At 36.4% G+C, this 27042-nt stretch overlaps 5 protein-coding genes across 6 annotated transcripts; 1 reads left to right on the top strand and 4 right to left on the bottom strand.

Annotated features, from left to right (window-relative positions):
- Window positions 1-10028: 10028 nt before the first annotated feature.
- Window positions 10029-15369, bottom strand: LOC110843113 (F-actin-monooxygenase MICAL2). 2 transcript variants are annotated; one of them, XM_022089042.2, is made up of 11 exons: window positions 14877-15369; window positions 14719-14820; window positions 14091-14589; window positions 13384-13559; window positions 12968-13228; window positions 12878-12893; window positions 12474-12782; window positions 12111-12352; window positions 11917-12039; window positions 10964-11812; window positions 10029-10822 (listed from the first exon to the last, which is right to left on the bottom strand). In XM_022089042.2, exons 1-11 carry the CDS (start codon window positions 15042-15044, stop codon window positions 10172-10174), a joined length of 3396 nt encoding a protein of 1131 aa, XP_021944734.1. In that variant the 5' UTR covers window positions 15045-15369; the 3' UTR covers window positions 10029-10171. The 2 variants fall into 2 exon arrangements, with proteins under 2 accessions (XP_021944734.1, XP_035704208.1); XM_035848315.1 differs by having other exon boundaries at window positions 15171-15367.
- Window positions 15370-15964: 595 nt separating this feature from the next.
- On the bottom strand, window positions 15965-17712 carry LOC110851372. The gene is made up of 5 exons (XM_022099122.2): window positions 17246-17712; window positions 16834-17156; window positions 16530-16758; window positions 16228-16453; window positions 15965-16159 (listed from the first exon to the last, which is right to left on the bottom strand). Exons 1-5 carry the CDS (start codon window positions 17426-17428, stop codon window positions 16056-16058), a joined length of 1065 nt encoding a protein of 354 aa, XP_021954814.1. The 5' UTR covers window positions 17429-17712; the 3' UTR covers window positions 15965-16055.
- A 65-nt stretch (window positions 17713-17777) lies between these two features.
- LOC110843105 (valine--tRNA ligase) lies at window positions 17778-22467 on the top strand. The gene is made up of 14 exons (XM_022089033.2): window positions 17778-18470; window positions 18544-18781; window positions 18869-19097; window positions 19189-19368; window positions 19443-19567; window positions 19630-19892; window positions 19982-20081; window positions 20160-20300; window positions 20387-20602; window positions 20682-20841; window positions 20923-21215; window positions 21296-21775; window positions 21861-22007; window positions 22085-22467. The coding sequence occupies exons 1-14, from the start codon at window positions 18136-18138 to the stop codon at window positions 22157-22159; spliced, it is 2982 nt and encodes a 993-aa protein (XP_021944725.1). The 5' UTR covers window positions 17778-18135; the 3' UTR covers window positions 22160-22467.
- On the bottom strand, window positions 22269-24461 carry LOC110851364 (cytotardin). Its single transcript, XM_022099109.2, has 9 exons — window positions 24328-24461; window positions 24127-24247; window positions 23925-24050; window positions 23694-23825; window positions 23565-23636; window positions 23427-23484; window positions 23054-23218; window positions 22925-22989; window positions 22269-22815 (listed from the first exon to the last, which is right to left on the bottom strand). The coding sequence occupies exons 2-9, from the start codon at window positions 24199-24201 to the stop codon at window positions 22507-22509; spliced, it is 1002 nt and encodes a 333-aa protein (XP_021954801.1). The 5' UTR covers window positions 24202-24247; window positions 24328-24461; the 3' UTR covers window positions 22269-22506.
- A 79-nt stretch (window positions 24462-24540) lies between these two features.
- On the bottom strand, window positions 24541-26781 carry LOC110858302 (actin-3). Its single transcript, XM_022107009.2, has 3 exons — window positions 25512-26781; window positions 24981-25343; window positions 24541-24872 (listed from the first exon to the last, which is right to left on the bottom strand). Exons 1-3 carry the CDS (start codon window positions 26026-26028, stop codon window positions 24631-24633), a joined length of 1122 nt encoding a protein of 373 aa, XP_021962701.1. The 5' UTR covers window positions 26029-26781; the 3' UTR covers window positions 24541-24630.
- Window positions 26782-27042: the final 261 nt, after the last annotated feature.

Here is a 27042-nt window from a genome sequence, read left to right as displayed (position 1 = left end):
TCTCACTTATCCTCAAACCATTGCATTTGCATTGTGTTGTAGACACAGTGTACGCAGCGAGTGGGTGCCGTCAGTGGGTGCGGACAGCCCAGGACAATCGTGTAGAATCGCAGCGGGGAATATCACTTATTCTCTTTCTCAGATCACATCCTACTTTCATTCAATTTCTGAGTATTCCATGTTTTATTAGTGTCGACTGCTTTAACTGACTTAACGAAATATTTGCAACTCATTTAGAATGTAAATGGGTCCTCGGCACTACTCCGTTTACGAGTATTTCTGCCATAGAGTTTTATTCTTCGCAAGCAGCAGTGGCCTCGCTCTCGTCTCACTTTTCTCATTAGAGGAATCTCACTTTCCAAATTGATCTTGCAGTTTACCCTACAACATGACAACTAATTTATTTGTTATAAGTCCAATATCATAAATTATGTAGAAATTATTAGATATTATACTTTTATATAAATTTGTCTATAGAAAATTCGAGTTTAGGCAAAAATTGTATAATTGTCATTGGGAATATGCACAGTTGTGATTCTTAATATTGTTTCTGTAGATCCATAAAGTACCATGATGTACATACAAACACTGTTTGGGTCAAATTTATTGCGCCCAAGAAAATAATATTTTGTTCCAAGGAAAATTAATAATTTTCTGCAATCATGAAATCTGCAATCGAGTTAATTTTTTTCTCCAAAGAAAATACAAAACATTCCAAAGAATGAATGTTGCAAAGAATATATTCCAGTGATGAATAATTCGAGTTTTTTGAATAATTTGGTTATCAAACAAGCATACATTTGCACGCTATGCTTTGACTATATGTACAAATGTATCCCATCATTCACATTCAGCCTTCTGTTGATATTACTTCGCATCTTCACTCAGGACTGTTTAATTTTACTTGCGCACAATCACATGCAATTTTTCGGGTGTATTTTAAAACTTCCCCAGAATTGGTCGAAAGTTAGAAGCCCAGAAAGTCCATACTACAAGTGCTTTTATTTGTCACCGTCGTTATCTAATTCGCTAATTTCTAAATCATACACCTGGGCAAAATGTAAGAAAGGACTGGGATTTAGAAAAATTGATGCAAACTATATTCAATGTATTTCCCCAGTCAAACAACAATCAATGGGTGCAGATGAAATCGACAGAACGTTGGGGCTTATAAAAAGAATGTCATGGAAAAAATTTGATTCATATTCAATATTTATGTTAATAAAATCAACAGTGCAAAAGAGGTGAAAAAAAATTAAAAGCCTGATTCATATTCAACAAGCAAATCAAAGCTATGGATAATTGATTTCCATTTATCAGACTGGATTACTTCAAGCTGTACTTGTCCTATTTTAGAAAGAGTACATTTGCAAGCACATAGTTGGCATTGAAATTATCAAGGAAAAAACCACTGTCCCCGATAATCTGAAACAGATAGTGTAGGATCAAAACATAAACGTGGGAGGATGAAGTTAGTTGGAAAGGCTTTGGCCATTGATTAATATTCACTTGAAATTTAATTTCAATTATTTACGATATATATTGTAAATCTTTTATTTTATGCATTGAGATTTTTATTATTTGTTTGGAATTTATTCTAAAAATCTTGGAATAAAAAAATAATTAATTGCAAGATCTACAATTGGAATAAAATATTAATTTTCTTTGGGAAAAAACATATTTTTCTTGGGTGGTTTAATTGGCACCCACACTGTTTTGGGGTGTATTCCCATTTTAGTACATCAAAATTTGACCAACTCCTTCCACAGGTATTAAAGTTCACAAACTGGTCAAATGTGGAAGATTTGTATATCTCACTATACAAAAATCATGACAAGATGGCCAATGCGTATGCACTCTCATAATGTAGTTTTTAAATTTCATCCAAAAAATTTGAAATTTCGCGTGAACATGCATAAATATACTTCATAATATGACATCTATTCATGTTCCGATAGCTATGCATTTTTCAGGAAGAATCAAAAACTTTAATTTTTTTCTTGAAAAATTCATAGTCATCGGAAAGGGAATTTGTATATGATTAAGAATATAGTCATGTCAAATTTCAAATTGTTTGGATGAAATTTAAATTTTCATTATACAGTGCCAAAAAACAATCAGGGTGTGGATGTCGATTCCTTCAACCCACATTCATGCTTAAATAGGTAGGGTTTTTCACGCTCTCCTGAAAAGTCACAAAATCAGTCTTGCTGCTTTTCAACCTTACACTTTATTGATCTACAGCGACGATGTGCAGAAATCTTATTGTGTATTTATGTGTATTATGTGGTTAGATCCGGTTGTGTAGGAATTGCAAATGTAAAAAAATAGAATTATGTAAGAAAAAAGACGGTTAGCTTGATGTATCACTTACTCCTCTTTTCAGAGTGAGGGGAGGATTGGTCATACAGTATTAGAAACTGAGAACAAAGGGGGAAAGACTTTTATTCTGCATGGCATGTACATGGAAGGGGAGGATTCAGTGACGGCATGTTAGCCTCCATTCTTGAACCTATATTGAAAATATTTGTCTTCAATGTAAGTTATATATATATTATTTTACAAGAATTTATTTTTTGTAAAGTAAATGCCCCGACCCACTTTGGGGAGAGAAAAGTGTAGAAAAATAGCAAATGCTATTTTCACTGCAATAAAGATGTAAGATAAAGAAGTAACAGCAATAAAGCAAATTGGTTCTCTAATCGCTAAAATCTACGACTCATACTCAATTCAATAAATATTAAATGACAAATTTAGCGTCACATATGTACATGTGTGCCGCCATTAGTTATGCGACTAATTGCAAGCAATTAAAATGAAGCATTTCAGGACATTGTGATGATAAAAATGTCGCAAAGGTACAAATATGCAACTGAATTAATGGAGAGGAACTGAACATGCATGTCATATCTGAACTTATTTATGCCTTATCTTTCTGGGACTGTGAGTATTGAGTCGGTAGCAGAAATTTGAAAGTCAAGTCACAAAGTCTTTATTCAACGAAAAGTAAGCACATAAATCACAAGATCGACTCGTTCTGCGACATTTTCAATTCAATTCCAGAGCTCCATACATACTTGCAATTTAGTAACAGTAGAAAATAAAACGTTACAAGTCATGGGTGAAATCTTATGGAGAGTATAAATGCTACGTACATTGCTGACTGCGATATATTGTGCCGACGTGTTTCTTGCAATGCAGTAGTTTTGCAGAGTGATGTAACGTGAATCGACATCATATGCACAGATAGGTACGCATAGGCCGAGATAATCGGTACTCATGTTTCCGGCCGGAACGTAAATGAAAAGGACGACAATTGAAAGGAGTCTGAGGATGAGAGCAACAACATATATGCGCATTTAGATTTTACTTGGTTCGTAATGAAAAACATGGCAAGTGCATTAAATCACTCGCAATCTGACAAGAGAGGAGTGAGCTATTTATCGGATAAGGAGTTGTTGAAAGTGAGAAGGTTTTTTAGGTCAAGCTAGATAAATTCGTCGCTCGTCTTATGTTACACCCGTCCAAACTTTCACCACCACAGCCAAACCTCCAATCTCTGCTCCTTCTCCGCCTTGCTGTGAAATATGGAGAGACCGACGAGGAAGAAGAACTCAACAGCCAAGAATAGACCTCTTCGCCGCCTCAACGTAGTCTTCACTGCTGCTGTGGTTACATGATGTGGTCGCTAACTTGATATCTTCCATCTCGTCCTAGCACGTCTCCCCGTTGTCACATCCCTTCATCGCCATCCTGCCTGATGCCCTTCCTTATCGTGGAACAAAAGTAGTCAACGATATCAAACTAGCTGACAAGCAAAATAAACGGTCACAATTTTCAACTTCATCTTGCCACACTGTGCTCTAAGATGTCATAATTCATTGTAATATGTATGACCCTTAAGAGATTTTAAGTTAACGGTAAGTGCATACATACATAAGCTATGAATTCAAGCGCATATATACATACATGAGTTACACAAGGGCCATTAACTTATTAGAATTAGATAATCATTTGATATTACTTAACCCCACTGTACCCCAGGAATGCTTAAACCTTACATATGTAGGTTATACATAGGTTGTACATAAGAATACAAGTTTCCAAATATATATCTTTGCCGAGTTGCATGTTAATTTTTCTTAGGTGAGGCATAGTAACCATGACCACCTGAAAAAGTGCATAGTTACGGCGAAGCCTTAGTATGCGAACAGACCCCCTCCCAAAGTTCCACTCAAGTTTGTGACAAAACGGCTAATTGTATCAAAATGGTGTAAAGGGCAATCGTGCAGACCTTGCTGGGTAGATGATGCCCGTCAATAAGAGGGAGATGACAATCTTATTTTAACCCATTTAAAATCGATTTTAAACTTTCAAACGACTGGCAAATTCACTTTTGCCATGCAATGATAGTGCGGGACCTTAATTTTCATATGCAGACATCTATAACGCGTCATTTAAAGCAAACCCGAGCGAAATCGGATAAGAAATGAAAAACTTTTCTTGGTGGTATCTGTAACCAGTTACGTTACTGTAACAGTCCTCCATTACTTATCATGCATACCTAAATACGAAATTTCCATTAGTAACCAGCATAAAAGAAACAATTGAGACCTGTGCTGGCGTATGGAAATATGTGCATCTGAATATGTGCATATCTAATATTTATGCACATTCTTAACTGTGAGTCCACACCCACAGGAGAAACTAATTTACTACACTCTTAGAAATTCAACATTAAAATAATACCAAGCTGTATTCAAAGTATTCAAACACGACTCTATAAAAATGGTATTGATAAGTAATGTAGTACACTCTTAAAACCCAGTGTTAATCGTCACCAAATGATGTACATTACATATGCGACTTAACCAAATGGTGATAATGTTTTTCACCTCTTGATGATAAATCTTACCCGCATGGGAACAAATTGTCATTGGCTGGTGTTAATTTTACCACCATTAGGTGAGACCATTAGGTTATTGCCGCATGGTGAAGTCACATATGCACATCATTTGGTGACGATTAACACCGGATTTTTAAGAATGTAATAGCTCAGTACTAAAGTTTGCATTCACGCTTACATATAGGGGAAGTAATCTAATATGCGACGCATCCGCACCCACAGGTTATAATTAATTTGGTATGCAATGCAACACATCTACACCCTAGGGGATAGTTAATTTGGGAGGGACTCTTATTTGTAGGCTTAAAAACAAAAAAATAAATAAATTCTTTCAAAAAAGCTTAGGTGAGGCTTGATGAAAAGGAGAAAACAAGCTGTTGTCATCGTGTACTAAAATAATGTGGTGCATCAGTGTTCATCCTAGGATTTATCATTTTCGATAAATATCCCAACAAATAATATGCATTAGGGACCATTTGCCTCACCGTGGGCCGTTTAATGGTACAAAGAATGTAATTAAATTATATATTTTGTCAATGTTCACCACTGTGAAAATATGTACGAGATGATACTGGATTTACGAAGTTCCACAGTTTTGGGGATTTATGAAGTTGGATAGGTAGCTTATACATGTACATACCAATGAAAATGATGGGTTGCTATTAACAAGTTAACGATGTAATGCAAAAAAATATTTAGAAATAAAGTCAAATCTCACGCTAAATAAAGTTACGCACCAGGATTTTCGAAAAAGAAAACTTGGTGATTGGAGTTGAGTAATCCAATTTGGTTGCTTATTTAATATATTGCTGTGCGTTCCTAATTTTGAGTAATTTGTTCTGATCATTGCGTAAGAGTTATCGAATATCGTTATCTATAATCGATTAATGATCAAACTTCTTACATAAATATGATCCACATCTGAACACTGAATTTTAAAAATTTAGGCCTACATAAATAAATTTTTGAAATAGATATATTCATGCTAGTCATAGAAGACAGCATTATAATTTAATAGTGTCGAAGTTTAATTATTGTAAATTTTTCATACCAATATTTGAGCATCAAAAAGGTATATATCTATTAAACAATTGACAACGGCCCACGGTGAGGCAAATGGTCCCTAATGCATATTATTTGTTGGGATATTTACCGAAAATTATAAATCCTAGGATGAACACTGATGCACCACATTATTTTAGTACACGATGATAACAGCTTGTTTTCTCCTTTTCATCAAGCCTCACCTAAGCTTTTTTGAAAGAATTTATTTATTATAAATTTGTGTAATACTTATTTTGCACATAGTGCCATAGATAAATTTTAGGATCAAGTTTGTTACGCTTGGTGGCTAACTTGTAATTAAGAACTCTGACTGAACAGACCTTTCTTGGCTTGCAATTTTCATTTTCCACGTACGTATGTATATTTGTAAGATATTTGCAGATGATGATCAGCGGAGAATTTTTAGGGAAGTTCCTGCGTACCGTGGTTAACTTCAGAAACGCATAATGGGCCATTCTTAACAGAAATTGAAGACTCTATTCTCATAAAGGGTGGCTTAATGAGAGGTCAAATAGTAATAAAAGGACGCCAAGGAGCGATTAGCCCATTTAAACTTTAATGGGAATCAAATATTAAGCCCATCTTGGACCAAATTGACGATCGGCACCTAACTGCCGTGTGGATTGCAAGGCGGAAAATCAATGAAATCGTAACACTGAGAACCAGAGATAATCATCAGGTTTGGCATTCGTCGCCATTATGAACATACTTAATTCCTGCTTCCAACTCTTGCTTAAGATAATGGGGAAATGGTCAAAAGTCTCAACATTTCCAACCAACCATCCCAGCTCAGCTTCTCTGGCAGGGGAAAAGCCAGTGAAAATAAGCGAGTTTCTGCATTTCTTTGCTGTCCTGTATATATAAAAGTAATATTGAGCACGAGAAGCTGCAGAGAGCTCATTTATTTCCTTGAAGATGAGTTTACTTTGGAAAGTTCAATACGAAATCCTGTTCTTAGCGAAAAATAAAAGTTAGATTAGATTACTCTTACACGTTCCTAATCTCCCCAAATACGCCGTTTCTTTATCGAAACTAGTGTCTTCCAACAGCAGGATGGGTTGCTTATTGGGTGATGTGATGTCAGGATGCCAAAAAAGTACCACTTTGAGACTTTCCCTCCCTCTCTCTGCCTCCTCCTCCTCCCATGAAGAAGAAGAAACGTGTGTGCACACTTCAACAAGACCAGAAAGTAGACACACAAAATCAGATTGTGCTTCATTCTTCACAACAACTTGGAAAGTCCATCTGCTTTCTCCTAGACTGTCAGGTTCCTCCTGTCTGTCGTCGTTTTGAAGACCTGAGGAGTCCTACACGTAGAATACATATACAACATTTTACCACTATACTGCCACTTGGAAAACTAAGTACTACTTACCACATTACATTACATTAGGGATGCCCGCAAAGAAAATCCGGGGATGACCAGTGAGCAGAGAGACGAGCGAGGCTTGGGCAAATGGTGACCGTTGAGAAGGGTAGGCCGTAAATCCTCTCTCTCCCCTTCATTCCTCATCTTGGCTTCTTATTGGCTTTATTAGAAAGTGATCCGTAGAACAACGTGCGAGGAATGCGGACTCATTTTGACTTTTAATGGATTGACGGACAGAATGCAAGAGGAGAGAGGTTCTTAAATAAACAGTCGACAGGGTTGTGTACCCAGATACTCGACTCCTTGTCCATATGCAAAACTATACTTATACCTTCTCAAGTTGATTACAAATATATATGAATCTGCAGTGAGAAAAGGAATGAAGATTATTTTTCTAACTAAAAAATGTTGCATTTTTATAAAAATCGATCAATTGTTACCCAATGTATGGTTTACGGATCCTGTTTTACTTATAAATATTTAGCGGTGATCACTGCATACATATATGACCACTACCTACACAGACAAGTGTTTATGATAATCTCGCTCGTTGTGAGCACATTAAATTAATTCTTCGTTGAGAGTAAAATAAAAGGATTCAGCAGAGTTCGAGAGGTTGACTGGATATTATATATTTGATGGGATAAAGCCGAAACTGCCAATATCAGAGAAATTGGACAACGAATAATGTCTGTCTGCTGGTTTATCCTAAAAGGAACTTGGGATCTCTTCTCCTCGGATGTACGTACCACGGACGTTTGTTTCATAAAAGTGACTGGGGATGGTTGGAAAGTTGTGGCTTTCATCAGAACAGTCACCGGTGGGTCGTAATCGTAAGAAAGTAATATGTCGACCAACTGGATGGACCAAAAACCGAAACCGGCTTCTCTTCACTTTGCCCAATGCATTATTCATACTCGCATTACATTACCAAGCAGTGCTCTGACCAGCCAACGAGAAGGGAGAACACAGGCTGAGAACTGTATCTCTATGGATGATGCAACCAGCGAGATCTCACATTTCTTGATGGGAGAGAGAAAGGTGAGGTGAGTGGTTCTCCCCAATTCCAATCTATTCCTCAGCCTATGACTGACTTCTACCACTGAACTTGACATCAAGTATCATCAGCCCACACGGACATCCAAAAATATATGTAACCCCTTCAATCAAATCTTGGCTTCTTCCTAATTTCCAAATTAATTGGCAACTTTCTCCAACGGTTATCGTAGTCCGGCGAAAAGTAGAATTTGGATTTTAGATTGTCTCATTCAACTTCTACAACATTTCCAACTTTTAATACAAAAAATGAGAATTCCAATTATTTAAACATTATTAATGGTTGAGGAGAGATATCAACATTAGATTGGAAATGGATGAAAAAAATCGTCCTCAATTTTGAGAGAATCATCAATAAGGAGTTCCTCCTTTTCAGAATGGTGGTGACAGAATGTCACCACCCTCCAATCTCTCACAGCAACATGAAAATTATTCCAAAACGAATTTCCTTCCACTGCAGATACGCGTAGCACACACTTTTATAGGGATGGTTATGGTTATATCAGTCAGTATATGGTAATATATGGTGTCGATGAAAAATCTCTCTGGGAAATTTGTCACTCGTCTGATCAGTCGACTGCATATCAATGTGACAGAGAGTCATGGAACGCTCCAATTCTTTTTTTAATTCCAATACATTCTGAACGTCAGACTACAGAATGAGATTATTATTGAAAATTGCCGTAATTATTGGTAGGTCTTGTAATAATGAAACGTTTTTAAATGCAAGGCAACCTGGTCAATATCTAGAGGTCGATGAAATTAGACCTCGATTTGTCTGATGATGTTGATGATAAAATTTTAGATGTGGTCAAAAGTCAAAAGCGGAAGTGATTCTACGAATATGAGATGGAAGTACTCACAAATATTTATAGGGGACGCACATCTAAAAATGCAGATACAGTATGCATAATATATAAATATATATAGGAAGGAAGGAACGGTTAATAGTATTTTACCATTTTACTCGGTAGGCTTACCATGAATTTCCCTGTGTGTACTTAACTGCGAGTTTGGTGGTGGTGGTGGTGTTGGAGCCAAAGACGATGCCATGTCAAAACTTTGATAGTTTCGAAAGACGCTGCATAGCATAACAATGGGTATTTTAAGAGCATCATCCACCTCTTCTTGTGAAGAAGCACTTCAAAGGAGAAAGTAAACTTGCTAAAATTTTCCCTTTCTTTAGCCAGGAGTGAAAGCTCTTATACTCTCATTCACTCCCTTAAAAGCAAGAAGATTCATGCAATTCAGGAGTGCAGATAGATAGGTGGGAAACCTCAACGTGAAAACGTGAGAGCAATTTGTCTTTGTGTTTTCCTAGAAGTTTGAAGTCTGCAGGGACGTCATCATACAGAAGGGAATAAAAATGTCGAGGGACAACTCACCCTTTATGTTCAAGCCGCCTTCGACATGCAGATGAGATGACAGAGAATGACAATTCCACAATTTCTCTCTTTTCTCCTCATTCTAGGCAAATAGCAGTTATAATTGGACTTTGACTCTTGCTGGAAAATATCTATGGAACGGAACAGATCAACTCAACAGTGATGGTACTTGCCTTCCTAAATATATGTGGATATGTACATGTAAATGCCATTTATATATTTTTTTCTATTCCAAATGACCATAAAATAACAACCTTAGACCGTGTGTTTTATTATTGTGTTAAAGTTTTATTAAGAAACTATAACTAAGTAAGTAGAAAGTGCGGCGAGTTGCCTTGATTGCTCATATTCGCTAAAAGAGTGTGATGGTTTTGTAATATAGTTCTTCATTTAATAGGATGACAAAAGTTCCTGCAGATCTTGGCCATCAATACGTTCAAAGTCGATGGCGTTCAAGAAACAATCTAAATCACTGTCAACTGCAGAAGAAGTGCCGCTGGATTTTTTTCCCTCCCTTTGCGACTTTTCTCTCATGTTGCCGGGCCCTCTTTCTAGGTCCGGGTTGCGAACAGCAGCGGCGGCGGCAGCGGTTCCACTCTGTTGCCGGCGTTGCTGGCTGGAGTGAAAGTGATGGTGATGGGAGTTGTGGTCATTTTTGTGTTGTGCTGACGGGATTTTTTCATCTGACCTCCATTCTGGATGGGTTGCTCTCATCTCAGTCAGCCTCCTCTCCAGGAATAAAGCCTTAGGATTAGACTCCTTTTCTCCTTTGTCGACCCCAACTCTCTCATCCTCCTCCTCCTCCTCTCTACTGCTGCTCAAGGATTCCTCCACCACCGCCATCTTATTCCTCACATTAAAGGAGCTTCCTCTTTTAAAGGAACTTAATGGATCAAATCCGGTAGTCAAGCCGGAACTCTGAGATTTTTTCAGAGGAATAGCTGTACCAGGAGGAGGACAGGGATTGTTTTTCTTCTTGGTAGAGTCCGAGTTGCCTTTTTGGGACCACGCCGCCCCAATGTGCACTTTGATTTCTCTTCCCTTCAAATATTAAAAAATGTCAAAAGTTAAATAGGTCACGTGATACTAGACGCTAAAATGATGGCATTAAGTAAGTCATTTCATTACAAATTTATGCTCCACACCGGAATTCCACAAAGTCATATTCATATTCTTACGTACCGAGTTGTAAAGACTTTTCTCCAAAAATTTGCATCGTTCTGAAAAGCCGGGATCTTGTTCATGGTTGTTAAAAAAAGGATTAGTGCTCCGCCGCCCTTCGTCCACATTCTCTTGATCTTCGTCTTCTTCATCTCCATCATTGTAATACGTCGTGGCCTGCGCCTGATCATTAAGATTCTGATACGCACTTCTCGACCTTGTCCGCCTTAAGAGCCTTCTTCGTTCGCATGATAATGGATTCTCATCAGACTCTTCATTACTTAAACAACCTGAGTTTTGATTAATATGCTTCCCCAGAAGAAATGTTGTACTGACAATTTCACCAAACGGGGTTGTCTTCGATTTTCTTATTCTCAACTGCACCTCCTCCAACTCTGAGCGCTTATTTTTTGGCCTCTGTTGGAAAGTGGATGATGATGAAGGTTGAATCTGTGACGAATTTCCAAATCCGCCATTTTTACTGTACCCCACGTCAGACCTTGAACGTGCCAATTTAATCATGGACATTGTATCTGAAGGGATTTTAGGGTTTGATGATTTTTCACGATTGCTCCCATTTCTACAGGCTGAAAATAGGTCTGCTGCAGCAACTGCAGGATTTAATTTTAGCGTGGGAATGCTTGCAGGTCTGCACGTTGACCTTTCTTCATCAGCATCTTGATTATAATTATTTTGCTTTTCTGCTTGCATCATCGACTCGTACAGTTGTGAGCGTTGTTTGAATTTTGCTTCATCTAAAACTTTCTTCTTTTCTAGTTGATCCTTTGCATCGAGGAATTGCTTAATTGAGAGAGTGTGGTGGAAAGTAGAATTGTTGGGCTGGGGGGGAGACGCTTCCTTGACAAATTCCTAAGTATTTAAATGATGCAAGCAAATGAGGATCTTCTGATGAGTTTATTTAGTTTATACTAATAAAACTTTGTATATAAATACGTATGTAGATATGTATCCACCTGTTTGAATTCTGTAGGTTTTGGAATTTCTCCACTAAACGCATTGTAAACTTGAGACAAATATTGAACCAGTTGCGGTAAATGTGCTTCAGTCACATTCATGGAACTTTCACCATCAATTATCTGGAACAAAGACAGCCATGCATCTCACATTTAGAACAATAGTCTATTATTTATTACAACTTATTACTTACTGTAGGAATGTTGTACTCATCTCTTAAAATATCGAAAGCGCATTCATTATTTTTCCAAATTAAATTATTATCCTTCTGATTTGCTTGATGCAGAGTGTAGTAGTCGACTAGATCGCTTCGGTATAGTTGAATAATTGCTAATAAGGCATCACCGTTGGTAAATATATCCAATAATGAGTGGATAGTGATTCCCAACTTTGACAGTTGCTCTTTGAACCAGAATGAAATCACAGTTTCTGAAACTAGAGAGGAACAGAAAGTTATACAAGAAACGTCTCAATTTCCCCAAAAATATCATACTCGCGACGTTTGCAGACAGACAGACAGTCGTCTCATCTATCGTATGGAGAAGTTCAAATTTACCTTTGCGACATTTTCTCGAGTCCCGAATAGATAGAAAAATATCCTTTACGTCTTCATCCGAGTCAAATAAATTTCTCACTTGGCGTGCTCCGACCGAGTTGAAGTTAATTTTCGTGTATCGAGAACTGGGATCAATGGAATATTTATCATAATCTTTATTCAAGTTCTCGTGAGTCGTTTGAGGCAACATGCGATAAATTGACTCTCGTTCAGCGAGGACTTCGCAAACCGAAGCCCTGCCTTTGCCCCAGCTACGAATCATCCATGCAGCGTCATACGAGGCCAGGAAACCCCTTGAAATCCCAAGACCTAAGGTGGAAGACAGTACGTTATGGGGGCATGTTGAAATGATTTGAGTTTTAATGATTCGATTTTTAAGTGAGCATATGTCTTTGTTGGATTACCTAAAGGCCAGAAGGGCTACATAAAGACAAAGAAGGCTTCAATATATGTATGACCAATCAATATACACAATGATTTTGTACTCCTCTCACCTCCAGTAAAGAATCTCCAACAAGTGCGACTAGCAATTTATTGCCACCTTTCCGCTCTATTGCTCTGCACGAAGTTTCCGATGCATACATTGTAGTAAAGTCAAATAACGCAACGTCAGGTCCTCCTCGAGAGTTGGTGGCAAATTGGAGGTTAGGAAGTTGATTATTTGTTGCAAATACAACAGCTTGCATTGTGAAAAGCTGTAGGGCCTCTAGGTCGATATTTTCTGGAGAAAGTAGCTGCTCAGGATCAGAAAAATCCTGTGAAAAAAGGAATGTGGAAAAAAGAAATCAGTTCTAAGAAATAGTTAAAAATGCTGTAAAGGCGTTCATTAAATTATGCATTACATAATGAGGAAAATTGAGTAAAGCTCAATGCACTTTCGCTGTATCATTGTTCCATTCAAAATACGTACCTGGAAAAGGACACCTTTTTCTAGCAAACTTTGCTTGGTTGGGGTCATTACGAAGTAATGAGTTTCATTTTTATAGTACACAATGTTTTCCAAAGCTATGCCCATGGCTTGGTCAAGTTCTTGAAAAAATTGTTGCTTGAAAATGTAGTTAACGCCACTAATTTCTTGAACCTTAGCTAAAATAAAATAAATCAATATTCACATGTAAAATTATGTGCGAATAAATTCAAATCCAAACGCATCTGTGAATAAACTCATCGAAATACAGGGTGGTTAAAATGTCACGCCACAATGGAAAATTTTTCGATGGGAAAAATTCGTAAATTTCTATTAGTTACCGAAATTTTCTCTCTAAAATTCAATAATTTACGAATTTCGTCATCAGTTTTCCATCAGTTTTGAAAATAATTATAAAAATCTCAATCCAAAATCTTGTAACTAATGGAGATTTAGGGGGTCTTTCCCATTGAAAAATTTTCCATTGTAGCGTGACATTTTAACCACCCTGTACATACATAAATATGAATCACAATGAAAGGAAAGGTAACAATACGCAAAAAGCGACTTATGTACATACACATACATATGCATTATGTACAAAAGCCATGCGTAGAAAGGGTTCAAAATTTTGTGGTAAACGTCATTCCGATGATTTGAGTATTCCATAATTTAAACTTGGGATTAATAGCTACAGTTAATGTACTTACCTTCAGCCTGAGTATGATTATGAACAAAGTTGACAGTGATGGCAAGGGCTAGTTTTGCACGATGTGCCTTTCTCTTAAATCCCGGGACGGTACTTCGCCGTCCATCGGCTCCGATCAAGACGTCAAAGTGGAAATGAGACACTGGATGATCTTTAGGCGATACTGACGCTTTCCACCCGATATCATTTTCACATTGCGGCTCTAACAGCTTCTCAAAGGCAACGCCAAAGTGTATCTCAACTCCAAGCAGCAAGGCAATTTTTAATAGTATACATTGGAGTTGTCGAATACTTATGTGGTCAATAGAACCTGCACAAAATTTTCCATAAAATAGCTTTGCTCCCAGATTGCGCAAATCTGATATTGCGAATGGCCACAAGTGTAGTACGTTGTTTCTTGTGTAGTTGGTTCGTTTCTCAACTAACACGGTTTTTGCACCAAGAAGTTGTGCTTCAATTGCGCTACGAAGACCGCATGGACCTCCACCAATTATGAGAACCTGCGTATAAGTGAATAGCATATGTATGAATAGTCTTAAGAAAACTTGATATGAACTGTTTGAAACATAATTTAAATTGAATTTTGCCTTGAGAAAATTTCAGAAATTTTAATTAAAATTCAAACTTACTCTTGTTGCAGCACAGAATTTTCCTTTACCATACGTTGGATGGCATGCACGTTTTTCTAATTTCGCCCAAAGTTCACTTGCTCTCCAGGAAGGTACTTGTGACTAATATGACAAATATGCGTTATTTTAATTTGCAAGTATTTATTAATTAAGCTCACCTTAATTTTATCAAAAAATTCTGGAAAATTTGTGGGGGTCAGAGAGCAGGTACGGCATAGGCTTTGGTAATGCACCAAAATATCTTTGAGATTGTTCTCATTGCAAAATTTATCAAACTGGTCGCAAGCTAGTGCTTGTTCGTAACAGTTTGTTCTCCTGACTGCCATAATTGTTACTTGGCAGTTTCCCTCCCTATGTCTGAATTAGTACGAAAGTTATCCTATAAACTTATTTTTATTCAGAGAATCCGAAAAATATTATTAAACTACTTATTTAGTTGTTTCAAGCCTGACCTCAATCATATTTAATGGCACTGTTTATTTAAACTGCTGACAAATGGGGAACACTTTCTCGCTTTTCTTTTAAACGACCGAGTGTTGTGCATGAATGTGTGCTACTAATGAAAACATGTCTGTCTAAGGTTGAAAGTTTGCCAAATCGTCATAAATGGAAATCGAGCTTCGAATATTTTCTCAACACTTTTAAGAACATATGCATACGAACGTAGAGGCTGCGGACAAATGAAAGATGGCGATATTCAAATACATTAAAAAAACTACCATACTGATTTTTAAAGAGATTGATAAAATGTTTATTAACGATTATATAATAAGTATTTTAGCATAAAAAGGCTTTCTTAGCTTTCTATTTTCGTATACATACATACACGTATATGTGTATGTATATATGCATTTAAAAATCCTCATCTTTTATTTGTAAGCAGCCCCTATATACATACATACTGCGTCCTATTTAGTTTATGAGTATCCAGAAACGTAGACGTAATGTAAAAATAGCTTCCCATGCAATATGTATGTACAGAAGATCTTTGCTCTACTTACTGAGCTAATGACACTGCATATTGTGCAAAATTTTCTGGCTGCACTGGTTAACGTTTGATTTCTGCTGTTTCACTGACGTTGCATTCTCGATGCAAATTGTGGGTACGAGGTGAAGGTCGATTCAATTATATAGCGATTTTTGAAATAAATATATTCTATACAAGTAATTCAATCCCCACCAGTGTCAATCCAAACCACGTAATATTTCTTTAAAAAAATGCATGGTTGCTTACAGATGACAATTGTAACAATTAAAAGAATGAGAGGGGTCCTTTATTAAATTAATACGTGAACAAAACGACGTTAAATTAGTAAACAAATGAAAAATTATATGAGCTAATGTTCCAGGACGTTTAACAATGCAGTCTTCGCAGCATACAGCTCTTTGAATTGTTTTGCTTTTCGATCTCGATCATCCACAGACAAATGCATGTTTTTGTCTGCAAGAATAATTTTGTCTACATATTAATTATCCCTTGCATCGCTGTCATAAGTTCAGTTTACTTACCAGGGTGAAACTCGAAAGATTTACGTCTGAATTCAGTCTCAATATCTCGTCTTGTAGCACCCACAGGAACGCCTAGCATATCTCGATACCGCTGCAAAGACACTTCGTCATCGCTGCTATTCATTTCATCGTGATTAACATTTTCCCAGCGTTTATATCTTCGTTCTCTAGCATTATCCCAAGAGAAAAATGTGTACTCTTCTGCATACGGTGATGGTACATCCTCCTTTTAAAGATTGTAAATTTGTTTTTAAATATTGTTAACATGTTGTTCTGGTCAAATACAGTATCCACGTGCGTACCTTTTCCACCACGAACAAGGAAAGAAACGCCAGTGGAAGTAATAGCAAAGCTATTTGTAAGGAATATAACAAAATTGTTCTAATGATACCACTCAAGTTGTAGGATATGATTTGTGCACAAAAACTCCATAAATTGATTGCTGAATCAAACATGAGTTGCACAATTTTCGCAGCGATATCATAAAGTTGCTCCGATAGGAATGGTTCACGGTGAAATTGAAAAATATATCTAAAATAGAACATTAGTGATTACAATTAATTTTAAATCATTAATTTTAAAGCATAAAGTAACAGCATTACTTACGAATTCTTAGCAAATTTTTGCAGTAGTTGCCCCTCGGATAGGGAAACTAAAGCCAAAAAAACGCTGGGGGTGTTAGAACTATATTCAGCATTTGCATTGATATCCGGATAAAAAACGTTTTCAGTGGACAAGATAACGCCAGTATAGCCAGCATTCTGGGCATTCATCAACTTATGTTCGATATCACAATTTCCGTCTTGGACTAGCAATGCTGAGAGCCGCATGTTCACAGGATCTGCAGTGAGAAAGTGCAAACCCGTGGTGTCTGGTAAATGGTTAAGTACCGAACAGGCGTCAAGTGGCGATGGGACGAATATACTGGCCTGTCAACATGCAAATACGTATTAGATAGAAGTAAAATAAATGCACCGCTAATGCCCACTAGTATATGTATCAATTATTCCTTTAATACCTTAATAAGTGGATCGTTGGAGTTTTGCTTGATATTATGAATGGTCATGACTGTTTTCTTTGTGAGCTTGTGGACCACCGTTAAGGTTCCATCAAAGCTTCCAAGTGCACCAACCAAGCAAACCCCCACTGCAAGGAATGTTAAAAGGACGCGAAGGTACGAGCTAATATACCGTTTTGTCATAGTTGGTCAACCGTCAGCAGGTACTAAACTGATGGTGAGACAAACGCTGTGGCTAGTTCTTTAGCACGTCAAGTGTCTCATCGTTGCGTCACTTTCGCCAGTCTATAATTATAATACTGTTGCTTTGCATTTTATGGAAAAGTCTCGAAATCGGTGGAATGATCGATTTGAGGTAACATGCCAGGAAATGTAGATATTTGTCTATTAATCAGTAACGAAACCTTGTACAAAATTATTGTCAACTAAATCTAAAATTTATTAAATTATTATTATTTGCTACACGTACAATCAGTCTACCCTATTGTTATTGAGGAACAGCTGATTATATATTGCGGGGAAACGAATCACACTTCACACTCCTGCCTGCCGGTTGTCTAAATAGAAATTTTGCATATTTTTATGAAAATAACTTTTGAAAAATTTAAATCGTACAAAATTCCAATGTGACTGATAAGTATAAAATAATCAATTAATTATTACTGCCTGCGTTATTACTGCAAAGTTCTAGTTAGCAAAATATCCCACAGAAAATAATAAAATTATAATGCCCAATCCCAAATTTCAACTTGAAATTTCCTTACTTGAAATTTTCAAGTAAGGACACTATCGTATCGTAAATTGGCATAGATATGCTGCAAGTTTAAATAAAACATCGATGTTGCGGGTCAAGTGACACTGACAGATTCTTGCAGATATTAGGCTGAACAATGAAATCAATGTTTCAAACGAGTAGACGTGGGGGTTATCTCATCTTCAGACACAGACAAACCGAATTCAAGTATTCGACAACAACCTCGGTGGGAGATGGTGGTGGGAACCAGGGGACTCCACCTAATGCCACCACGATAGAGTCAGAGTTTCCCAAGGCGTATGAACCAGCCTTATTTGAAGAAACATGGAACAATAAATGGCTCAAAAGAACTTCGTTGGATCGAAAAGATTCGCCAGTGTTTCGAATGATACTCCCACCACCAAATGTTACTGGGAAATTACATCTCGGCCACGCTTTAACCATTGCCATTCAGGATACGATAGCTAGATGGTTTGTCTTGACTTGAAGAGATTCATTGTTTAATGGCGAATTTTTCATTGAGTGCGATTGTTTAACTTTTTAGGAAAACTATGCAAGGGTACAAGTTAGAGTGGATTCCAGGATTCGACCATGCTGGGATTGCAACTCACACAATCGCATTAAGGAAATTAAAAATAGAGAACAGCACCTTAGGCCCAGGCGATTTATTAAGAGACAGGATTCAAGACATTGCATCCAAAAATTTGGACAGTATTCAAAAACAGTTAGCTAGCTTGGGCGCCCTCTTAAATTGGGAGTCAGTATATTACACTTTGGACGAGGTAAACTTTGTACCGCTATCTACGCTATCCTTAAATTAAATTGCGTGTGTTGCATGAAGATGATTTAACCTCTGATATGATTCACAGAGTCATTCAAATGTTGTAAAGGAAGCATTTTTTAAACTGTTTGAAGCTGGTCTTATCCAAAGAGGTGATGGTATCGTAAATTGGTCCTGCTGCCTTCAGTCATCGATTTCTGATGTGGAAGTGGATCATGTTGATTTTAAAGGGAAAATGACTTTCAAAGTCCCGAATCACGATGACCCTGTGGAGTTTGGTGTACTGTACAATTTGGCATATGGGTTAGAGAATTCAGGTATTTAGTTTATCTTCACGTAATTTATTTTTTAACGCTTATGATACGAATTATCTTTAATGCGCACTCTCCTTTCCATCCAATGTAACAGATCAGTCAGTACTTGTGGCAACATCAAGACCGGAAACACTCTTTGGAGATGTTGCTCTTGCTGTCAATCCCTTAGACTCACGCTTTGCCAATCTCATTGGGAAAAATGCGATAAACCCTGTGAATGATAAATTGTTGCCGATTATTGGAGATCCCCGAGTAAAAACAAGTTTTGGAACAGGTTTATAAATAAATTATGTCGTTACATTATGTTAATGTTTCATAGCTCTAACTCATTGCGTTGTAATCAAATAGGTGTTGTAAAAATTACACCAGCACACGATAAATTGGATTTTGCCATTGGTGCATCGCACAATTTGCCAAAGTTAGATGTGATCACTGGAGACGGGTTTCTAAATGACCTCGCTGGAAATTATAAGGTATTAAATTCTAACCATAGGATGCTTCGTTGTACGTTAATGCAAACGTTTTAATATTTTAGGGTATTCCCCGTCTTAGTGCTCGAAGTATTGTTTTAGAAGCATTAGACAAAAAATGGGCTCTTAAAAGCGTCCAAGAATATGCCGGAGTTATAAATATTTGTAGTCGAACTGGTGATGTTGTGGAGCCCAAGGTCCTTCCTCACTGGTTTTTGAAGACTGAGAAACTCACAAAAATTTTTATTGATTCAATCAAATCAGAAGAATTTATTATTTCTCCCAAAAATTATGGTGTAGATTTGTTAAACACGCTGTCCAATTCTCAGTAAGTTTCAATTTCTTTACTTCCACTATTGTTTTCATGAGTATACAGTACAATATTCATTCTATTGTTGGTACAATTTTTACATAAAGGGACTGGTGCCTTTCTCGTCAAATAAGTTGGGGCCACGAAATACCTGTGTATCGTTTTATTGATCATCCGGAAGGATGGGTGGTCGCCTTAGATCGACAGGTTTGATACATACTTACATTCCATAACACGCCGTTAGCTCTACTTAACTTTTAATCCACATATTCCTCATTTTTGTAGTCGGCAAAGAAAAAGATTGAGGCAAAATACAATATTACCATAGATGATGAGTCCACCATTATCCAGGATTCTGATGTACTGGATACTTGGTTCAGCTCATCCTTAATACCAGTAGCATTGTCTGGTTGGCCTGACTTTAAGGTTGGTTGGTTGGTTTCATAATTGACACTGTCAATTTGACAGTACATAAAATATGTTTAAAGAGTTTGTGTATACTATGTATTTAGGAAATTAAAGAAATCTCACTAATGGAGACTGGACGGGATATTCTCTTGTATTGGGTTTGGAGAATGGTGATCATAAGTTTTGCGCTTACGAATCAGTTCCCATTTAAACATGTGCTTCTGCATGGAATTATCAGCGATAAATATGGACGGAAAATGTCAAAGTCTAAAGGAAATGTAATCGACCCCTTACATGTTGTTAATGGGATTTGTTACCTAGTACGTTTATAACAGCTTATATAAGTCCAATTAAGAAAGTATAAGTTATTATACACACTCACATTCTATTTTGGCAAAGGATTTGTTAGAAGAAGCCAAACAATCTCTAGAACAAGGTGATCTTGAACGTAGCGAATATGATTTACGTATTGAAACAATGGACAGTGAGTATCCACAAGGATTTAAACCTTTTGGAAGAGATGCTTTAAGGTTTGCATTGTTATCCCAAAATATACAAGGTATGCATATTATAAGTACATTTTATTATTTTATTATGTACATCTTTAACTACCCATGTTTTCCATAATGTATTGTTTAAGGTCAACAATTAGGCCTGGATATGGTTTACCTAGAGAATTGTCGTCACTTTACAAACAAGCTATGGCAGGCTCTTCGATTTTTCCTTCTGTATCGGGAAAACGTAGAAAAAACAACTGGAAATTTCAAGTCATTTGATGTAATGAGTGTTACGTCAAAAGCCGATCTGTGGCTACTATCTTGTTTGTATGAGTTTATGTCCGATGTAGAACAATACTTAGACAGTGGGCAGTTTCACTTTTATGCTGAATCGATAAGAAAATTCTTCTACCAACAATTGTGCGACGTTTACATTGTAAGATAAGCTTTTATCTCTTAATTTTTATCTTTCCTGGTAACAGATGGCAATTTTTTATGTGGACTATTTTTTTGTAGGAATTAATTAAAAATGACCTGAAGGCTGGAGTAGATAAAAGTCAACATCTACTAGTTTTAGAATATGCAATTTCTACAGGACTGAAACTAAGTCATCCATTAATTCCCTTTGTAACTGAAGAAATGTGGTCTCGTCTCTTTCAATCTGGGCAACTCATTGATGAACCATTTCCAAGATCAAAAGAATTAAAAAGTTTTCACAATGCTGAATTAAATCGTGCTGTATTGAAGACCATCAAAGTCGTTAAAGAAATTCGTTCATTAAAGACAAGAATTGGGATGAAAGCAAACTCGAGGCCACTTATATATATTGACGCAACCCCATCCCAAGTTCCTGAGATTAGTTCAATGAAGTCACATATTGAAAATTTGGCTCGGTGCACATTAACTTGTGGAAGTCTACCACCATTGGAGAGAAGTAGCTTTATCACAGTTATTATTCAGCTGGATGGACAAATTTGCAAGATATCAACACCAAAGGTTTATTTAAAATATTATGCTTGTTGTGTCTTGTTTATTTATCTATTTTTGGGTAAATTGTATAAATTGTACTATTTGTTTGTAGGGAGAGGCTACTGAAAAATATTTAGAAGGAGAAAATAATAAGATATTAAAATTGCAAGTAAGGTTGACTAAATTAAAACATCAATATGAGAACCCAAATTTCCAACAGCATGCTTCTCAAGAAGTTAAAGAAAAATTGCGCAAGAGGGTAAGTCCAATTATCAATTTAATGCTCTTGTGTTCTTTTTGATTCTTTAATAATTTTATTTCTTTTATCGGACATAGTTGGAGACTTTGGAACTGCAAATTAATGAGGTAGTCTCTTCAAACCCATCTGAAAATACACGAAACCCGTCTTAGAGTTGATTGGGATGCTACATATTCCATACATATATATAAATATGTAAACATTTCTAAGTTTATTTGTCGCTCAATGATTAACAATAATGTAGTCTTACTAGTCCCTGCGTTCAAAATGACAGCTTTATTAATATTTCAACAATTAGTGTTATAACCTAAGATAGTCATTGATAAATTCTTGTTATAAAATTATTGTTCCAATGGATAGGCACGATTTGTTGTTTACTTCTATACCTCTGGTTTCTGAAAGGGTTACGGGTATAATTCGTTTTCTCATGAAAATTTCTAATAAATTAGTATGAGCATTATTGTTAATATTGTTAATTAGTTGGCCATAAACGTTAGTGTTAAACAGAAGGAGTATTATTCAGAGGATTATCTGAATGCGCGGGGCGAGGATTTGCAGGAGGTTCCAGTGGTGGAAGTGGGTGCGACGGAGGTGGCTCCTTTCCCAATTTAGTCATCAATTGACTTCGTTCCTTTTCCAACTGGGCGTAAAGATTCGTCATTTTTATCAAATTTTCGTGAACTTTACCAACTTCGGTTTGTAATTCCTCATGATTCTTTGTAATCCCCATTAGTTCAGCATTGTTAATTTCCCATTTTGTTTGCCAGTCCTGTGTTTCCTTATCAAGATCTTTCGTCCTTTTTGACACCTATTATAATTTTATTTGAATCAAAATTATTGCTAAATTATTTTAACTTTGTATTCAATAATTACACCTAAATCAAGTCATGTTAAATATTGCATACGTATGTATGTACCTTCTCCATTTCGCCAGTGAATGCAGTATATCCCACATTTGTTTGTTCAAGCGAAGCTTGTAAAGCTGTAGCGTATAATAGGAAAGGTAATTTGCATATATTTGAGTTATATTTTACAAATAGTCGTACCCGTGAATTTTTCATCGTAGCTCGTAAGCCTTTGTCTCAATTCCAATTCCAAATCTTTTGCATTTTTCATTTGTTGTTTGTTGTCGACCATCGTATTCGCCAACTTGTGCATTTCGGCGTATGCCGTTTCACGGTCTTGTGCATTTTTTAAGCGCAACTGAGCAACTTTGAACGACAAAATTATATCTCAACCCTGACTCATCATATATAAGTAATATCATGGGGATTTTGTTATATATCGAACTCATATCATTGATTTCAATCAACTTGCATTTAGTACACGAAAAGATCTGATTGGAATTACTTTTATAAAGACCATAATGTTGATATGAGTTGGATATATGTATGGCACTCAAAATTAATTTATAAATACCTTCCATTTTAGTTTTAACCAGAGCATCGCTTGCTGCTTGCAATTCATTTGTCATGGTCTGTAAATTTTTACGACGCATGGGATTACACAAAGACATTTTTATTATATATAATTCATTATAAAAACAAGTGTTGTGACCTCGTGCCGGTCGTCATATTCCTTTTTGAGCTCTGCTACTTGACCAGTCAAATCCAAATTTTGCTGCTTTGCCTTTAAAAATTGAACATTAAGAAATTATTTATTATTGATTGATTGATGTATTTTTACCTTCAAGCTTGAGTTCATAATGTCACTAAGTTGCTTGTTGACGTTTTCCATCATTTCCATGTTATCCGAAACTTCGCGTGCCAATTTGTTGCCTTGTCCTTCAGCTTTTCCAATTTGAGCTGCACTTTCGTCCTGCAGAATTATAAAAGCACCCGAATGCAGTGGAAACATTGAATACAATTCAAAGATCATTGGACATGACATGATTTATACATGCACAAGTTAATTTACCTTGATATCCTGCGTCTGCTTTTGGAGAACTTTGCACAAGGAGTCTAACCTCTCTCTCAATTTGATAGAACGCGTAAAATCAGCTTGCATTTTATTAAACGTGGTCTCGAGCTCTTTGAGTTGAGCCTGAAATTAATTATATTCGAATTCGATTAAAAGCGCATTCAACTTACATATTTGTTGCACAAGTTGTAGTACTTACTTTTAGACTGATGTTATCATCCAACAATGATTTTTCTCTATCCGAGAGTTTACAGGTTTCCGAATTGTCGTCCATATCGTTTTAAGCAGCAGAAAATGGAAGCAATGGAGAAAATTTTAAACTATATAAAACCAAAAGGTAACTTATACAAAAGACTTATTGTCAGCCGCTGTTGTATGCGTAGAAGACCATGATGCTTACTCTTTGGATGCTGCGGTATGGCAATACTCGGAAGCTCACACGGGAATTCGGTTTTCGGGTTTTTGTCGTCGACATGCATTACTAATCGCTGGTTGCATAAGACTTGCAAGCTATGCATATGTATGTAAAGAAATGCAATGCTATTTTTAACCTCGTGACACGTTACAATAAGCATCATGTCTTAAAGCTAATTACAATTACATATGTCTAGTATTCGGTGATAGTGATGGGAGAATGACAATGCTTAACATTGTGTGGGTTTTATTTAGTCAAAAAATATGTATTTTCGTAGTTATTTGTTATTTATTTGTGTTTGTGCATGATGACTGGACCTACGTCGTCATACTCTTGCTTAGATATCAACAACCTGCTAAAGTTGGAGAGCGAGGCCAAAACGGACGCACCCTTCCAGGTGGCATATCTTCTGTCGGGGGAAGCCCTTATCGTTAGCTTGGCCTTCTGAGGTAGTAAGGAAGCAATTTCCTTGGAAAGTCTTTCTACAAATCCAGGAAATAATGTTGATCCGCCACTAAGGACAATGTTACCTTAAATATCATACAGATGATATGTCAATATATGATGTATACATACATACGTATATATAACATGATACCATATTGATGTTATTCTATAAGGATCATAGAAATACGAACCATAAAGATCCTTTCGAATATCCATATTAGTTTTCATGATGGATTTATACAGCATTTCATGAACTCCGATTTTGTCGCTTTCTTCCAGCATGGATGGGTTAAACAAGAGTTCAGAACAACGATGCCTTATTTCATCTTCAATTGTAATGATTTCCCCGTCTGGGAGTTCAAAAATGTCACGAGACGTGGACGGGTGACCAGCACCACTTCGTTCGGAAACATATGCAGTGTTTTCTTTGATGAACCTGAGTATTTCTAACTGCTTGGAGGCGTGGCCCTTTTCTTGTAATAGTTTCCCCAAAAGCTCAGAAATATCTCGACCTCCGATATTGACTCGTTTAATAGCATCGGAAATTGGATACCCTGAATGATAACATCACACATTGGTTAATGGCTTTCTTTTTGAAATAATACAATAAATAATAATGATAATAACAACCAGACAGGCAGACCAGCTAATCAGTATGAATTGTAATATATGCTTAATAATATATATTGACAACTGGTTGTGAGTTAAAAAAAGGTGCGCACCTCCCCACACAGGTACAGTTTCGACAACGCCATCTCCACAATCCAGAACCACGCCCGTAGTCAATCCGGCAGAATAAAGTGGTAGAATCCCTGCCTGTTCTATGGATATTGCCGGAAAGCCAAACTTTTCAAAAAGAGTTTGTGCCATTTTTTCTCGATTTGGTTTCGGATTCATTGTGGCTTCGGTAATGAGCAGATTGCATTCTTCTGGCTTGGCGTTCAACACTTTGGAGAAAGTATGGCTCCAAACTGCCTCCATCCCGTCCCAATCAACAACGATTCCTCGTTCCATGGGGTAATTAATTTTAACGTTTCCATTCGTTATTTCGTCAACGAAGTTTCGGTATTTCACAGCGTCAGAAAAATCTCCACAAGAGTCGCCATACTGGGTTTGGCGATCTCCTGCTTTTTTGATCCTCGTAAAATTTTGAAAAGTTGAAATTGGGTCCTCTTCTTCCGCAAAACCTGCATATATTGAACCACTCCCATTGTCCACTACAATTGTCCTTTCACACATTTCTATGTTTTAATGTAGTTCCGCACGGAAATAGTTAAACATTTGCTGTATTTTTAGGATAGGATGTGCTACGTGTCCAGAAATTAGTTATACATATCTACATGTTTGTTTGACAGGTGTTGCAATAATAATAAGAAAAAAAGAACAGATAAAAATATTATGATAAGATAACTCATTTTGATTTCCTCGATATCCACGCAATATGGTTGGATGGTCAAATGAATGAGAACCAGTGTAAAAGTATGATCCCAAGTTTGGTATTTAATTAAGCAACAGCAAGGTTAATACATAAAACAGTGTTTACGGCTGAATAATCTAGCTCTGCAAAATAGATTAGCAGAAGCCAATTCTCAGATTGAGAATCTCAATTACATACCATTCCATTACGTTTTACAAAATACTTATGATACAAGTCTTTTTACAAATCTGAAAACGCGAAGTTAACTACATACTAATACAATCCATTAAATAATAACTAAAAATGAACCTTGTCCTTGAAATAATTTTACTCATGAACTAAATAGTTCCACTTCGGAATTTGTATGATTCATGTAAATATATTTTTAATGTACACGTAGTTTTTTAGACGATATAGATTACAATGTCTTTTGAAATTTATTTGCTGCAATTGCTGACATTATTTAATACATACAGGAACAAAGAGTAAAATTATAAATTTAGCTGTGAAACCTCAACTATATTTCTAATCTCTGTCCAGATGACAGATAAACTACATAAAGTACAAACACAAACTCATGTAAGTAAAATAATCTGTCAAAGATCTTCCCACTTATTGTGGGTTCATTGTATTTCTGTTGTACTTGTACTTGTACTTATATGAGTATGCAATTATGTAATTGTTCTGAAGTACTAGAGTCAGTAAACGATATGCTGATGTCAATGAATTTTATTTTGTTTTGATTGAAATCGACAAATTGATGATGACATGAGAATAGCAATCAATTATTTGCATGACTGTGAATTAATCCTAAGGATGTGAAGCAGAGTATATTT

The sequence above is a fragment of the Folsomia candida genome, unplaced genomic scaffold, assembly GCF_002217175.1.
Source record: "Folsomia candida strain VU population unplaced genomic scaffold, ASM221717v1 Fcan01_Sc001, whole genome shotgun sequence".
Classification (NCBI taxonomy): domain Eukaryota; kingdom Metazoa; phylum Arthropoda; class Collembola; order Entomobryomorpha; family Isotomidae; genus Folsomia; species Folsomia candida.
This window is presented reverse-complemented; position numbering and strand designations above follow the sequence as displayed.

What these genes read in the sequence shown, in the direction of transcription:
- LOC110851372 (XM_022099122.2), bottom strand. Translation starts at nt 17,428, where the DNA reads ATGACAAAACGGTATATTAGCTCGTACCTTCGCGTCCTTTTAACATTC. An exon ending in CCAACGATCCACTTATTAAG is followed by an intron (nt 17,157 to 17,245) that starts GTATTAAAGGAA and finishes GCATGTTGACAG; the next exon opens with GCCAGTATATTCGTCCCATC. An exon ending in CAAAAATTTGCTAAGAATTC is followed by an intron (nt 16,759 to 16,833) that starts GTAAGTAATGCT and finishes GTTCTATTTTAG; the next exon opens with ATATATTTTTCAATTTCACC.
- LOC110843105 (XM_022089033.2), top strand. Translation starts at nt 18,136, where the DNA reads ATGAAATCAATGTTTCAAACGAGTAGACGTGGGGGTTATCTCATCTTC. An exon ending in ATATGGGTTAGAGAATTCAG is followed by an intron (nt 19,098 to 19,188) that starts GTATTTAGTTTA and finishes CCAATGTAACAG; the next exon opens with ATCAGTCAGTACTTGTGGCA. An exon ending in TGGTCGCCTTAGATCGACAG is followed by an intron (nt 20,082 to 20,159) that starts GTTTGATACATA and finishes TCATTTTTGTAG; the next exon opens with TCGGCAAAGAAAAAGATTGA.
- LOC110858302 (XM_022107009.2), bottom strand. Translation starts at nt 26,028, where the DNA reads ATGTGTGAAAGGACAATTGTAGTGGACAATGGGAGTGGTTCAATATAT. An exon ending in AACTGTACCTGTGTGGGGAG is followed by an intron (nt 25,344 to 25,511) that starts GTGCGCACCTTT and finishes GTTATCATTCAG; the next exon opens with GGTATCCAATTTCCGATGCT. An exon ending in TATTCGAAAGGATCTTTATG is followed by an intron (nt 24,873 to 24,980) that starts GTTCGTATTTCT and finishes ATGATATTTAAG; the next exon opens with GTAACATTGTCCTTAGTGGC.
- LOC110843113 (XM_022089042.2), bottom strand. Translation starts at nt 15,044, where the DNA reads ATGGCAGTCAGGAGAACAAACTGTTACGAACAAGCACTAGCTTGCGAC. An exon ending in CTCGAGAAAATGTCGCAAAG is followed by an intron (nt 12,353 to 12,473) that starts GTAAATTTGAAC and finishes GTTCCTCTCTAG; the next exon opens with TTTCAGAAACTGTGATTTCA. An exon ending in ATGAGTACAACATTCCTACA is followed by an intron (nt 12,040 to 12,110) that starts GTAAGTAATAAG and finishes TCTTTGTTCCAG; the next exon opens with ATAATTGATGGTGAAAGTTC.
- LOC110851364 (XM_022099109.2), bottom strand. Translation starts at nt 24,201, where the DNA reads ATGGACGACAATTCGGAAACCTGTAAACTCTCGGATAGAGAAAAATCA. An exon ending in GGTTAAAACTAAAATGGAAG is followed by an intron (nt 23,219 to 23,426) that starts GTATTTATAAAT and finishes TGTCGTTCAAAG; the next exon opens with TTGCTCAGTTGCGCTTAAAA. An exon ending in TCACTGGCGAAATGGAGAAG is followed by an intron (nt 22,816 to 22,924) that starts GTACATACATAC and finishes AAATTATAATAG; the next exon opens with GTGTCAAAAAGGACGAAAGA.